Source organism: Callionymus lyra, chromosome 17 (assembly GCF_982586985.1).
Source record: "Callionymus lyra chromosome 17, fCalLyr1.hap1.1, whole genome shotgun sequence".
In the NCBI taxonomy this organism is placed as follows: Eukaryota; Metazoa; Chordata; class Actinopteri; order Syngnathiformes; family Callionymidae; genus Callionymus; species Callionymus lyra.
Genome location: NC_141834.1, coordinates 10,647,154 through 10,662,761, shown reverse-complemented (window position 1 = coordinate 10,662,761; position 15,608 = coordinate 10,647,154). Strand labels below are relative to the sequence as shown.

At 35.3% G+C, this 15,608-nt stretch overlaps 2 protein-coding genes across 2 annotated transcripts; both read right to left on the bottom strand.

The window, feature by feature from the left end:
• Window positions 1-390: 390 nt before the first annotated feature.
• Window positions 391-3,876, bottom strand: LOC148062374 (persulfide dioxygenase ETHE1, mitochondrial-like). Its single transcript, XM_087813252.1, has 7 exons — window positions 3,545-3,876; window positions 2,119-2,263; window positions 1,642-1,790; window positions 1,429-1,558; window positions 1,218-1,307; window positions 1,021-1,137; window positions 391-944 (listed from the first exon to the last, which is right to left on the bottom strand). Exons 1-7 carry the CDS (start codon window positions 3,740-3,742, stop codon window positions 898-900), a joined length of 876 nt encoding a protein of 291 aa, XP_087669378.1. The 5' UTR covers window positions 3,743-3,876; the 3' UTR covers window positions 391-897.
• A 4,447-nt stretch (window positions 3,877-8,323) lies between these two features.
• LOC148062373 (persulfide dioxygenase ETHE1, mitochondrial-like) lies at window positions 8,324-11,199 on the bottom strand. The gene is made up of 7 exons (XM_087813251.1): window positions 10,892-11,199; window positions 9,907-10,051; window positions 9,515-9,663; window positions 9,210-9,339; window positions 9,003-9,092; window positions 8,757-8,873; window positions 8,324-8,681 (listed from the first exon to the last, which is right to left on the bottom strand). The coding sequence occupies exons 1-7, from the start codon at window positions 11,090-11,092 to the stop codon at window positions 8,635-8,637; spliced, it is 879 nt and encodes a 292-aa protein (XP_087669377.1). The 5' UTR covers window positions 11,093-11,199; the 3' UTR covers window positions 8,324-8,634.
• Window positions 11,200-15,608: the final 4,409 nt, after the last annotated feature.

Below are 15,608 nucleotides of genomic sequence, written 5' to 3'. Positions count from 1 at the left end.
TCAGACTTCCTGTTGGAAAAATATTAATTTGTAAGAACCGCGAAACCGGATAAAAGATTTTGGCTCCCTCGAGTGAAAAAGTTTGACATTTCGAAACTATGATAACACTTAAAATAAATCTGAATTTTTGTCATATACACAATACTAAGCTTCTTAATTAATTTATCTCCATCCACTATTATCCTTTTATAACTTGAAAAATATATTTTTCATTCTCATACAAGTTAAAATGCTACTAAACTTGAATAATAAACAATCTCTGTTCAGTGTTACAACGACCTTTTGACTGCGGCTCATTCCATCTGCTCCGTGTGTCTGAAGACACTCCTAAGCAACCAGTTTTACAGGCAGTTCTGGTGAGCAGTCGCACAGGAGAGACAGACAACTGAGGTGCTTTTCATCGCATATCATTGTGCAAAAGACACACCCTTATTTATTTCAGCAGCACATGATCGCAGATGACAAGTCGATGAACTCGGATAAGACAATATTTCAACTTATCTGTGGCTGGTTCTTGAACATGGAAAAAGGTTGTTTTGAACAAACAGACTGTGTCCTTCTTTGAGAGCGTATGTGTAAAAGACCTTGGCTGGAGGAGTCCGGAACCACTGGAAAAGGACTGAGTGGATGAACTCACTTGTCCAAGCAAAGCGGTCCTGAATACTAAACCACAGCCTGAATGAAACTTTGTTATCGGAACGATTCTTTAAAGTTAAAATAAAAATCACATTTAAGACAATATATAAAACGACACGTAAATTAACTACATAGAATCAACTGACATGATTAAAAGGCAGAAACCAGCAATTTCTTTTTTAAATGTCAAAAAAGCGCTCATTAAAGTGCCTTCTTTTGGTGCAAAAGAAAAAAGAGATTAAAGACCTCACTCACAAACTATTAAACTTCGTGTAATCCACAGACCAGATTAGCAGGCACAGCGATGTCTGAAACACAAAGAGACGCAGACGTGTTTAAAGTAAAGTGGTGAGCCTCAAAAAAAACTTTTTTTTTGTTTCATACCAATCTTTTTAGGCTTTGGAAGATTGAGATTATTCATGATGTCCACAAACTCCTTTAGGCTCTTAGTCAAACGGGGATTGAACTTGCGTTCCTCACCGACTGTAGACACCGTCTGACCTAATAAAGTGAAATATGTATGAAGATCTTTTAAAACGTTCCTCCTAAATATTTTTTTTCTATACTGCTGGTTTATAAACCTTGATAGTCATGTGCAGGGTAGAGAAGACACTGGTCAGGCAATGACAAGATCTTCTGATGAACCGAGTTGTAAAGTCTTTCAGGGCAGCCTGGAACAAAAAGTTAGTGAAGTCAGTGAAATGTCGCCATCTAGCGTTTATACACTACAATTACATTGTGAGTGACACGTAAATCAAAGGCATTTTAAATGGACAATTTTTGTAACTATACCTTGTTGAAAGTCGGTCCTGCCGCAGCCTCTGATGAGCAAGGCATCTCCTGTAAATGCCATGCTTTCATCCCCCATTACAAACGTCACACAACCATCTGTGTGTCCGGGTGTTTCCCGAACTGTCAAATGCTAAGAAAAAGAGTGAATATTAACACCAGTTAAATATATATACCAAAAACAAGCACCCTATATAAAAAAAATAAACAACTTACATGTTTTCCAAATTTGATCTCGTCTCCCTCCGAGAGTAAAATATCTGCAGTGGCGCCACTGAATTTGGAGATGGCACTTTTTAATCCAGACACTTGTTTCTTCATCAGTCCAGTGCTTGTGATGTGATCTGCATGGCAGTGAGTGTTCACTGACCAAGGTGGGGGATAAATATTTGATTATTTCAACCAAGAGACTCACACAGAAATTATATCATTGACGTTTATACCAAATAAATGTTCTTTATTTTATATATATACATATAAATATACACACTAGATTTTTTTTTTTTAAATAATTGAAATCAAAAGAGCCCTTCTAAAGGTCACTTTACAGGTAAAGGCAAACAATAAAAAATAATATAATACAATACAATCACATGGTAAAAAGCCGTAGCATAAAATCAACACAATAAAATAAGGTAATAACAGTAAAAATATATGCGATACGGTTAAGTTCATTCAACTGAAGTCATCTACCTGCCACTTTTAGACGAAGCCCGAGTTGATCAATAAGTTTCAGATCTCTGTCGAGTGTTTCCAGCACTGGATCAATAAGAACGGCCTCTTTGGCGTCGGTGTCAGCCAGCAGGTACGTGTAGGTGCTGCTCTCCTTTTCAAAAAGCTGAAACGGAAGAAGAGGTAGAAATTAAACGTCAACACTGTTGATCTACCGTCCAGATAAATGTTGTGTCTGCAGATAAGAGAGATCAGTACTGAGAAGATTTAAAGAACAATGGAAGTACAACAACATTTTTGTGTGACTCAGGATTGTAAAGTAGCCAAAATCACTTGGACATGTAATGAACGGTTACATGGGCTTCACAATAAAAAAGCTCCTGAACAATTTGCATCGTTGAAAGCAAAAAAGGGCTTTTAAACGAAGTTTAAACTTCTGAGGTTGACACACAAAGTTGGGAAACTGGTACACAGAGGGTGAGTTCAACAATCCGGTTTAGTGAGTGCGAGTCCAGCTCAGACATGGGTAAAAGTGAAGCTTGATCATATTTTCAACTTCTCTCTGTTAGCTTGATGACCAGTTAAAACAGCCGCTGTATAAAATATGGCCCCTGAGGATATGACTGAAATTTTACTTTGACTTTAAATAAGAATAAACCAATGTTAGTTTTGGGACACATTTCTGGACTGACATGTCCTACCAAACCAGCTTTAAAAAAAATTGGATAGTGAACAAACCAATTAGAATAAATAGTAAGTAAGTAAGTAATTTTTATTCGTATAGCGCTTTCCTAGACCAGGGTCACAAAGCGCTTAAACAATCAAAACAATATTCAATAAAGTATATACTTTATAGTGAATAAAAAAAAAGGTTTATATGCAAAACATTATGAAATACAAAAAGACTGTTTCACCCTCTCAGTTCAACTATTATTAAACCATTATAATAAATGTTTTTAAAGTGCCGACCTGGTAAAAAAAAACAAAAAACATTTCAATACATTGTATATTTTCAATACAACATATAAATGTATTCACAAGTTAAATGTAACAGTTGCTTATGTTAATACACCCACTTGTTATTTATTTAATTTAATGTATAGTGTATAACGCATTACCAAAAAGTTACTTAACAGCCTTTAACGAATAGTTATTACAACTTTATTATGGTTTATATATTATTGACACACTAGATCCATGTAAATCCGTGTCAGTCCCACACAAACTGACAGCAAGAGACATAATCCTTTTTCTTCCTCAGGCTAAAATCATGTCCATGTAAATAAATAACAAGGTCGCTCTGCGAAATCTGTTTTGTTTACATAGCTGTGCCAAAGGCTAACGGTTGCTAGGCTACTTCCGGGTGGAAACATTTTTAATTATTATACGAAATATCGCCACAAATCCTCGGAGAAGATGAATGGTCGATTTGAAGTCGATGCATTACCTGTCTGAAAAGAAGTTTGTCGCTTCTTGACATCCTGGTGCAGTAGAACCGGGCGACCGTCGACAGCGGTGTTAGCGGAGTCTTCGGGCCGGGGTAGGCTCCGCACGCAGCGGCTACTGATGCCCTCGAGCAGTCGGTGTTGATCCGGTGGCGGAGGAGGCGAGTTAAAGATCGATGCGCCACTTTCATGAGAGACATCCTCGAAAAAACACGTCGTGCTGGAATGTGGACGAATGTAGCAAAGTAGCAACTTCTGGAAAAGTTGCACAGATAATCCCCTGTTTATATTTGACAAGATAGTACGTGACTGAACACCAGCCTTCAGTCACGCACCAGCAGAAAACAAAAGCTAATAAAAAATGTTTTATGACAAGGAGGAAGGACTACTTTTTGTGTGTGTGAAATCAAACCGTTAAACAGTAACCTCATGTTTACCAGGGTGACAAACGACAGAAGAAAATTATATTAAGTATATTAATATAAATGAGAAACAATCTTTAGATCAGATTCAACTGCATGTGTAATATAGCTTTAGTTCTAGCATTAGGGGTGTAAATAAATATCTATACACCTAAATATCGCAACTTTTTCAATAATATTTTATCGATATTTGATAGAACTTTATCACTATTTTCACTTCTTTCTGTTTTGTAGTGATGGTCTGATGAAGCTTCTAGATGGCGGTCTCTGCACTATTTTTTCCTTTGTTTTGAACAACTGTTCTAATGAAAAATTACATCACTTTCAAACTGATGGCGCCACCTACTGACCTCTAGACAACATGACACTTCTTCATGAAGCTTCATCAAACCATCACTAGCGTTTTGGCTTTCGAATCATATCTGGTTTCAATTATAATTCTGTGAAGTGTGTTTTTAAATAAAAAGTGTTTAAGATAAAATCATTGTATTTACTTTTGTCATGAAAATATTTGTTCATATTTGTGTTGCGATTAAACATCCGAACCACTGGATGGAATAAGCCGTTACTGCCTCAGCAGCTAAAGGAGCATTGAAATCCCTCAAGATCACAGCGTTAACTGAGGATAAGAGGATACGGTTAAGGAAAACAATAAAATTATATAATACAATACAATCACACGGTAAAAAGCTGTCGCATAAAATCAACAATAAAATGAGGTTATAACAATAAAAATGTAAGCGGTTGAGTTCATTCAACTGAAGTCATCTACCTGCCACTTTTAGACGAAGCCCAAGTTGATCAATAAGTTTCAGATCTCCGTTCAAGTGTTTCCAGCACTGGATCAATAAGAACGGCCTCTTTGGCGTCGGTGTCAGCCAGCAGGTACGTGTAGGTGCTGCTCTCCTTTTCAAAAAGCTGAAACGGAAGAAGAGGTAGAAATTAAACATCAACCCTCTTGATCTACCCTCCAGATAAATATTGTGTCTGCAGATCAGAGAGGTCAGTACTGAGAAGCTCTAAAGAACAACAGAAGTACATTTTATTGTGACAAAAATCACTTGTACATATACTGAACGGTTACATCGGCTTCACAATACAAAAGCTCCTGAACAATTTGCATGGTTGAAACCAAAAATGCTTTTTAACGAAGAAAAACTTCTGAGGTTGACACAAAGCTCAGTTAACCCTTTGCTTTTAATGCTGATGTTTGGACATTTATTACTTTGGTTTACAAACAAATGAGTTACGATTTTGTCAACAAAACATTGACTGACATTTGGACATATTTTGGTTTCAAAATAAATGAAAGCAGTTATGACTTTGTCAAGAGTCATGTGGTCTGTTAATTCTGATACTCGAGAGTCAATTACTCGAAAATACAACAATGAAATCCTTGTTTCATGTATGGCAACATATTGCAATAAATCGTATGATTGCCCCTGTATCGTGATATGTATAGTCTTGCCGATACACAACACTAAGCAGCAGTCTATCCAGCTTCCTTTCTTCACCTACTTTTATTCATGTCTAAATCTGTATGACTTTATTTTTATTTCTTCAATTGCCTTTAATTCTTTCCAACTCCTACATGTCAAACTAATCCTCTCACAATAAATCCCCATCTCATCAGCAAACATCATGGTCGCTCATGACTCCTCATCAGTCGGTCCAGCTTTCAGATGACATTATTAGATTGTACTGTGTTTTTGTATATTATAGTGTTTTTGCTTTATTTGAATTTTGATGCATTATGTAAACTGTCTGCATCTTTGTTGAGGACTACAGATGGAAAGTAGTATTGTGCTAAATCTGGTGAAGCCATCTTCTTAATGTATCTGCACATTGTCCTTTTAAATAAACTGAACTGAAACTGAACTGAGAGATGATTCCAAATTAAATCCTGTCACCTTCAAACCTTGTTAATGACAAATCCCTCTGATGCTTTACAAAGACAACGCAAATCCTTTTGACCTTCAGTCAAACTCAATGCAAACAAATGGAGCGTAAATGTGCTATGTAGACTCACCTTGAGTGCATTGTTCCACCTGTGAAACATCAACTTTTATATGTGCTAAACACCCGGTTGGGAGCGTATCATTTGTTGTAGTTTTAAGTATTAGTTGTAGTATCTAGGTATTTCACATTTACATGAACAGTAATCAATAATCACTTTGTTAAAATGACTTAATGAAAGGTGTTTTATTTAGGAAAGAGCATATTTTTCCTCTGAAGTAACATTAGCTTCGTGACACGTCAAGATAGTCGTTTTAGAGTTTACAAAAAAAAAAAAAGAAGAAAAAAAGTAGATACAAGTGAAATGATCAAAACCCAATCTCTATATTCGACCATCTTGGTGCAGAAAAACCAGCCCAGGTTTCCCGCTCACTCAGCGTTTTTCATGTACTTTTTTTATTGCCGGTCCTGCCATTACATTTTTGCCATTCTTACGTGAGGGTCCGTGTTTTAATATTACATCATATCATTTTGTTGGATTAAACAAAGCTATGAAAAAGAAGATATATATTTTTCAAACAAATGATGGGTTTGCTACATTTGAATGTTAAGAGTTAAAATTGTCCAAAAATTAAAACTACAGGACATCCATTCCGGTTTGACTTCCACATTTGGAAGTAACAACCTTCCATCAAAATTGTTTTTCTGAAAGCTTTACATCCATGTCAAACACCTCTCATCGACACACACCAAGGTCTGTTAAGGTGTCCCACATGGTTCTGTCCTTGGCCCGATCCTATTCACAATCGACATGCTTCCATTAGGCAATTTGATCAAAAAACAGGATTTATTTACGTTGTTATGCTGATGAAATTCAACTGTATTTGTCAATAAAGCCAGATGAAAGTCACCATCTAACATAACTACAGTCCTGTATTAAAGATATCAAGTCCTGAATGACCTAAAACTTCCTTTTACTGAACTCAGACAAAACTGAGGTCCTACTAATTGGTCCACAACATCTCAGACAATCCCCAACTTATGATCTAGCTTTTCAAAATGGACTTGCTCTTGCTGCTAGCACCACTGAAAAGAATCTTAGCATTTCCTTTGAGGAGGACTTATTTAATTGCACATAAAACAAATCTCATGTTCATCACCTGTCCAGTTTAAGCCCACACTTTAAGCTGATGCTGGATCCAGGATCTCCTCCAAAACCATGTCTCCCTGACCCTCCCTGTACTCCTCTGCCCTACTCTATACTCTTCCCTCTCTCTTTTCACTTATCCTCCCTCAATCGTTTCTCCATCCCTCGTCCTACAAAGGAAGTTGCAAGAATCCCCCCCAACACTTCTGAAGCAACAAAGGTTACAGGCATTAAAAACAGTACTCAATAATTCAAATTCTTTAACAATATTGGAAACATAAATTCAAATGTATTTTTAAAGTTTGATTATGCGGATACCTTAATTAAAGTTCTAGCATTTATAACAGAAAGAACATGCATGTAGTATTTAAAGGTGCACAACCCTACCTTGACATCTGTCAGTTTGATGGAGCAAGAGATGATCCTTCTTTCTGTGGGAGTCAAGCAAAACAAATATATATATACATTTTAATAAATAGAGAAGCTTTTACACAACTTGCACTCACTGGATCTAAGAGTTCTGTGTCACTTCTGTTCTTTTCTGCAGATGGTGGCATGAATTAATCCTCAACAGCGTCGACAGGTGAGAATCAGAAAGAGAAGAACTGACCGAAAAAGTGGAGTTTGCGGTAAAATGCTTTGATTGAAAAGAGAGTTCTGTTTTGAGACGGGACCAATTTAGCATATTACTCGACTACAAAGACAAAATATCTGGTTTAAATCCAATATTGACCCGAGTCAACCATTAAACACAGGGTTATAAAAGGACAAAATGATAGAAAGAAATGAAGGAAACCCCAAAAAAGAGATACAAGTAGATCAATTACATACAGATTCATTTGCAGTTACTAAATCTATATTTATTATATTTTATTAGCATGAAATTCCACTTTTTTAACAAGTCTAATTTATCTCTTGAATAGAAAACAACCGGTGCTTGTCTTATTAGTTGGTATTTAGTTTATTTTTATTAACAAATTCTATTTTTCCTTTATCTACTGTCAACATTTTTTCCTAATAATACATACATAAATCCTGTTAAAATCCATTTAAAACCCCTATTCAAACAATGCAATGACCTTTTATTTCTAGATCATTTTATTTGATCTATATGGGACATGTGTCTGAAGACACTTCTCAGCAAACAGTTCTACTGGAAATGTTGAGCTGTGGAGACGCTGTGGTGCCCTTTAATCGAGTATTACTGCTCAAATGTTGCACCCTTGTTTAATATACAACTCAACATGCACATGATCGGATGTTAAATATTTATTCCAAACAACATTTGATCCAAATCTCTGGATGATTCTTCATCTAAAACAAGTCCATGAGAAAGCACAAGAGGGGATGAACTTATTTGTTTCAGCAACTAAGCCTTGAATTCCTTTATTGTTTTACATTCACAACAAAACCAGGTTCAATCGAAATGAAATGAAATAAAGTTAGGACTATAAATAAATATAAGAGCAAACGACAAAATAAATAAAACTATAATGAACCAAATAAAGTGCGTTTTGGTGCAGAAATAGAATACATTTTAAGGACACTACTCACAAACCAATTTACTTCATATTTCATGTAATCCACAAACCAGATTAGCAGGCAAAGCAATATCTGAAACACAAAGAGACAAAAGGTGTTAAAAGTAAAACAGTGAGTTTAACATAGTAGGCTGTACATGTTTTATACCAATCTTATCAGGCTTTGGAAGATCTTGACTATTCATGATGTCCACAAACTCCTTAAGGGTCTTGGTAAAGCGTGGATTCAACTTGCGTTCCTCACCGACTGTAGACACCGTCTGACCTGATGAAGTCACATTTGTATAAAGATGATTTTGTAACAAACACCATAAAGAATAAGCATATAAAAAAAGTACAGACAGGGGTTTCAATAATAATCAAATCACTCAAATGGTTAGTTCTCTTCTGCTACCTTGGTAGTCGTGTCCAGGGTAGAGAAGACACTGGTCAGGCAATGACAAGATCTTCTGATGAACCGAGTTGTAAAGTCTTTCAGGGCAGCCTGGAACAAAAAGTTAGTGAAGTCAGTGAAATGTCGCCATCTAGCGTTCAAACGTAATAACTTCATACTGGCTTAAAGTTAAACAGAAGCTTCTACACAATACATTTCTTTGTGTACCTTGTTGAAAGTCGGTCCTGCCGCAGCCTCTGATGAGCAAGGCATCTCCTGTAAATACCATGCTTTCATCCCCCATTACAAACGTCACACAACCGTCCGTGTGTCCGGGTGTTTCCCGAACTGTCAAATGCTAAGAAAAAAAACAAATATTTACGTTGATTAAAAAAAGAAAAACATGATCTTCTTTTGCAGTAGTGTAGATTAAGATTAAAATGAACTAAATAAACTGGTAAATTATAAATGAAGTAGCATCACAGATATAAAAAATTCAGAGTCGAAAGGTTTTGTTATAAAAAACGACTTACATGTTTTCCAAATTTGATCTCGTCTCCCTCTGAGAGTAAAATATCTGCAGTGGCGCCACTGAATTTGGAGATGGCACTTTTTAATCCAGACACTTGTTTCTTCATCGGTCCAGTGCTTGTGATGTGATCTGCATGGCAGTGAGTGTTCACTGACCAAGGAAAAAAATTAAATAATTTTAATTAAATATAAAAACAAGCAAATCCTGATGTAATGATTCTTTAACCCATGTTCTTCATTTGTAAAAATAAACAAATAATTAAATTCTTAAAGCACGTTAACGTGTATACTATAAATGTGACTTGATAATTGTTAAAAAAGGAAGATAATTTAAAGTAAGAATCAAGAATAAATGCATCTGAAATCTCATTTTAATTCAACATTAGTCGTCTACCTGCTACTTTTAGACGAAGCCCAAGTTCTTCAATGAGCTTCAGATCTCTGGCGAGTGTGTTCACCACTGGATCAATAAGAACAGCTTCTTTGGTGTCGGCGTCAGCCAGCAGGTACGTGTAGGTGCTGCTCTCTTGTTCGAAAAGCTGAAACACAAGATCGGATCAATATTATACACTCGTAGAATTCGTCTGCAGCGAAGACTCTCATGTTGTTTTATACAAGTTATAAAGATCCCTTTAGTCAGACAGTTTAAACTATCTTTTATTTCTTTCTGGAACTATATAAAAATAAATGAAAATTGAATTGAATCTAAAATGAAACATATCCATTTAAAAAAAACATTAATGAGATGTGTCCTTCTTTCTAACCAAAACCTAGTGTTTTATTTTTCAGTGTTTATACAAACGGCGTCTAGTCACATGCGTACGTGACTCTCTATTAACAAACATTGAACAAAAAATAAATAAAATAAAATCACACAGGTACACATGAAAGAAACATTTTACACGCTTTCCTATTGTTCTTTTATGAAAGTTGCTGTATCAATAAAGTTTTATTTTGAATAAAGTAACTGAGGCGAGTATTATTTTTGCGAAACATATGGTCTATTTTTTATCATTTAATTTATTAATTGTTTATTCTTAATAAATAAATAATAATAAAAAATAAACTTGGGGAAATACTTAGACCCAGAAATAAGACATTAGAAAGAATTAGGACCGAAAATAATAATAACCAGAATTACATTACAGTAACATATTTAAAAATAAAACTACACTTCCAGAATAACAATTGTAAACATATTATGAGACATATTTAACAGTTTAAAAAACATATTTTGGAGCAAAAGTTAATTTCTTTAAACTACAATTTATTTGTAGTTTAAAAGAGTTTGCTAGATGCTAACGACTGCTAGCTTAAACTTTATCCGCCATTATTTGCAGGTTTAAGATAAAAGGTCGCTGGTCAATATTATACTTTACCTGTCTAAAGAGAAGATGGTGGTTGGTAGTCCTCGTGCAGAACCACCTGGCGACAGGTGTCAGCGGCGCTCGCTGTGTCTTGAAGCCGGGGTAGGCTCCACATTTCGCGGCCATCGTCACCGCCGAGCCCTCGGTGTTGCCCCGCAGGCGCAGCAGTGGATCGAAGGATCGATGAGCGGGTCTGACGATCCTCGAGCACATGGCGTCACAACCTTCTCCTTCACTGCAGGTGTCTCTGGATCAATAATCAATAAAAGTCGCTTTTTTAATCGAGAGAAACGTCTCGAAAGTTTACCTGCTTCAGTGACAGTTGAACATAAACGCACACCTTTCCACGTGACTGGTCACCTGGCTTCACTGGCATACGTCACACAGCAAATACTTTAAACAAACGAATATATATTAGTTTTATTTTACACTTGTATGGCAGGAAGGGTCATAATTTAATGACAAATGACGAAAAAAATAAATAAATAAAGCAGATGTTAAAAGTATGGAAGTTTATCAGCGCCATAAGAATATTGACATTTCAAATGTTGAAACCTATGATTTTCACTTGATTTTTAAGTAAAAGTAATTGAATATATTGAAAGGTTGACTTTTGATGTTTTTTTTAATAACACAAATGGATAAAAAGCTTCTTGTTTTTGTTTTTTTTACCAGGTGAGAAGTTATGGTCGATGCCAGCTCAACGACCCCAATAAGACCCAGGGGTGGGCAATTATAATTCTTCAAGAGCCTCATCTTTCAATGTTGTTAGGGGCCGTCAAGCAAAAAGAATGACGAAAAAATCCCTAAAAAAAAGGACATTCGTCATTAGGCAAGGCCTTTTTTAAGATAAATAAGATGCAATTTTATTCTTGTAAATATGAGGGTTTTTTTCAAAACATTTCTTCAACTAATTTATAAACTTAAACTATATATTTTTTTTAATATTTTGAGGGATTAATATATACTCGAAAAATTACACAAAAAGGAGGGAAAAGGTAAATAAGTGTTATGTGAAAAGGTTAATTAATAATAAATACAAAATACACTTTTTAATGCATTAGAACCATTTAAAAATGATCAAACTTTGACATTACGAGGGCCGCATAAATACAGTCAAAGTCAAAGAAGTCAAACGAAGTTTAGGATGTGGTGGGCTTGGACCTCAACATGTACTTATTAGTTTATACTGACATGTTTTTTTTGTTTTTTTTTACCAAGTACAAGATTTTTGTAGAAACATTTCAATAAATATCTCACATTTAAGATATCTGTTCAAACGGTTATGGTATTTAATAATTTTTGGCATATACACGTCAGATCATTATTTCCCATTAAGTTTCAACTTCACTTTTTTTTCTTTTACTTTTCAGGATGAGAGGACAAACCAGAACGTCACTCGAGCACTGAGACGGTGTGTCAACGAATCGCACGGCGATTACCAGCAGTTCTGTACGGCATTAACACAGCTTCACGGGTCACTGCACTCTTTTTTTTTTAAACTTTTATCTAAGGCTCTAAAAATAATGTCATAAATAAATAATGTCATAAATAATGTCAAAACTTAAATTCTATGTTTAGGTTAGGTAGAACTCTATCGATCCCTCAGGAGGTCTCCTTCGGGAAACTGTTTTTTCCCCAATTAGCCACAGCAAATACAGCATTTTTTCATAAATATTATCAAAATAAAACCTCCACAACGTACCCCCCGTTTTTTCTTATGTTCCAACGGCAACCCTCGCTTTCATGTAGTGATGAATGTCCGATTGGAGGTTCGTGGGAAAGAAGACGACTAATAAACTACGTACACAGGATAGGTCCTTCACAACATTGACCGGGCAAAGGAAAAACAGAAGAAATCTGGAGTGATAATGTGTTTCTACTTGAATGAATTGTTTCTTTCGCCCTCAATCTCTTTTTGATTGGAAACGGCTGCCTGAAGATTGTCTCAGAAGCTGCTCGGTGATGTGTTATTTGTTTTTTAACTTTTTAATTCTAATATAAAACTTAATACATACAGTATATATGATTTTCTGAGCGGAAAGACTTTTAGATTGTGGAAATGTTGGTCTTGCCTACCTGGAAAGTGGAAAAATGTAGATCCCCTGGTTGTTCTGATGGTGAGTAAATGAAGATTAAATGATCAAACGTCCTGTTCCCAGCAATGAGTCGACAACAGGAACCAAACAAGAGCACTATTTGTTATGTGTTGAGTGAAATTTAATGAATACAATTGAGTCCTATGTTCTATTTTTAGATCAGGATCCCAAAGCGCTTTAACAATCACAAACAATACCCTCTTTTTGGCCCCGTTCTGCCGCACAGTTGGATAATAAGCCTTTTTCTATTGCTTGTGGTTTGTATTGAAGCCCTTGTTCTATGGCTTCTTGCAACCAACAGTTTATATTTTAGGTTGAATATGTTCTGTTTGTGTTTTTTCCTACAAAAAAAATTGCCTCTTCGCTTGATATTGGACAATGCACGGAGAAAACTGCGTTGACGTGAGGAAATAATTGGGACGGTCGACTGAGTAATTGTCAGCAATTGTAAATATCGACATATCGTGTTGTGTTTTTCAGAGCCATTACACTCTTTCGAAGTAAGTTTTAAGTATGGGAAAGCAAAACTTTGCCTTCTTAGATAAAACAAATTTTAATGTGTGTTTCAGAGTGACATGATGTCTATTCGCAAGTGGTGGTGTGTGCAGCTCATGGAGAGGTTCTCCATTGAAGGGTAAGAAGACTTTTCAATCGGCAAACCTGATTTTTATAGTTTAATTTATACTTTTAAAAATCTATTATATTAAAGGCATGGTCAGCGATTTACCTTCTGGACCCAGGAGGCAAAAGAACTGCTCCATGAAAAAAGCCAAAAAGCCAAATAAACATGCTTCCTGATGAAAGTGTTTCATATTAAATACATAATTGGAATATAATATACTCTAAATGTAATATTTAATACTAAACCAAGTAATGCTCTTAATTTAAGTACGGACAAAATATTAGTAAAATGTTTCATTTAAATAATGAATCAAAAACAGTTGAAAAAACGTTTGACTTTCAAGAAAATAATAAAGATTTCGTCATTATTCCTGCATTTAGCAAAAAGAAATAATTTGTTATTTTTATTTGTTATTTGTTTATCCTAATTAACCTAAAACAGGAAACGTTTATTTTGATTTCATGTCAAACAATGACCAAAAAAAAAAGTGTATGTCTTTTTATACAGTGTTTGTAAATTTCTGGTTTCAACTGTAAGTTACTTATTTAGTAAGTAACCTTTTTAATGTGACTGCCTGAGGGATCAATAAAGTTTTACCTTACCTTACCTATGTCCTTACTTCTGTATCTATGAATTTACGTGTGCAAGTAATATGAGAGGTTTAAAAAACCTCTTGTAGGGAGAGAAGTTCCTCTGATGGTCCACTCACGTTCACTCTCACAATATCTTTCTCATTCAGCAGCAGCTCTTGAGGAAGTTCCAGGCTTGAAAGTAGAAGAGAACGACCTTGAAGGTTCAATCATCGTCACATATGTTCAACAATGGAATATGTGAAGGAGTTTCAATACATTCAAAGAACATTAAAAGGTTCAGAATGATGGAGGAAAATACTTCAATGTGAATGGATTAGAAGGAAAATAAATTGGATTCTTTGGATTTCCTCAAAGAAATGTCAGGAATTTATAATGTTTAAATAACTATGTTTTCTATGGATTATGTCTCCTTATTCGTGAGCAAATTTAAATAAATATGTCATTCTGTAGAAACTAATGTATTGATATGTTGTGTCAATCTTTAATAAAGGAAAGTAATTAAAGAGTGTGATGACCAAACATTGAAATTAAATATTTTGTGTCCAGACATTTTTCTTTCTCATCATTTAAATGATTTTTGACAGATTTAAGACCAGATTTAAAATCATTTAAAGGTGATAAACAAAGTCAACAAATGTAAATGTAAAACCCTTGAAATAAATGTTTTTTCTTACTTTAAACCTTCAAGAAATTAGTTTGAATTAATAAATTATTTTACCCCATGAATTAACATTTTACCACATTTTCTTGACTAATATTTTACCTTGTGTCCTATGTGTGAATAATGTGCTTCTGACCTTTGACCTCATTAGTGTCAGGTGTTCTCTTTAGCTTTAGCATTAGCATTAGCGACAACTCTTTCAGAAATATTTACTCTGAATGTGACTTTAATTTAACAAATACATGAACCAGAAATACTCAGTTCTATTGTTTTACTTTACAAACATACTTAGAGACAAAAGTTAATGAATATAATATTTCCACAAAACAGAATCACAACTTTTGATAAATGCTAGTTTTATCATTAAAAGTTCACAACATGGTTCTCAACTGCTGTAGTTGTGTGTAGAAAGCCAATGTTCTCACCCGCAGATGTCCCAGTAAGCCAGGGTCATGAGCATGTTGGCAGTTTTCATCTTCAATGTTGTTAAAGCTAGAGTGCACCAGCCAGTTTGGTCACATGACTTGGATGGGGCATGAGCTTAGAGCGCCCTCTGGTGGCCCAGGGTGGATGTCATTGTATTAACGTGGCCCCCATGAGACCCCAGGACACGTCTGAGGAATGTCAAGGTCGAGGTCGGGACAGAGATGAACTGAACAATCATATCATGAAACAGAAAATGTGTTTATCTCTATTGTCCTCTAAGAAAATGCTGGGATCGGCATTTAGCTCAGTGTCCCAAAGTCATCCAGGG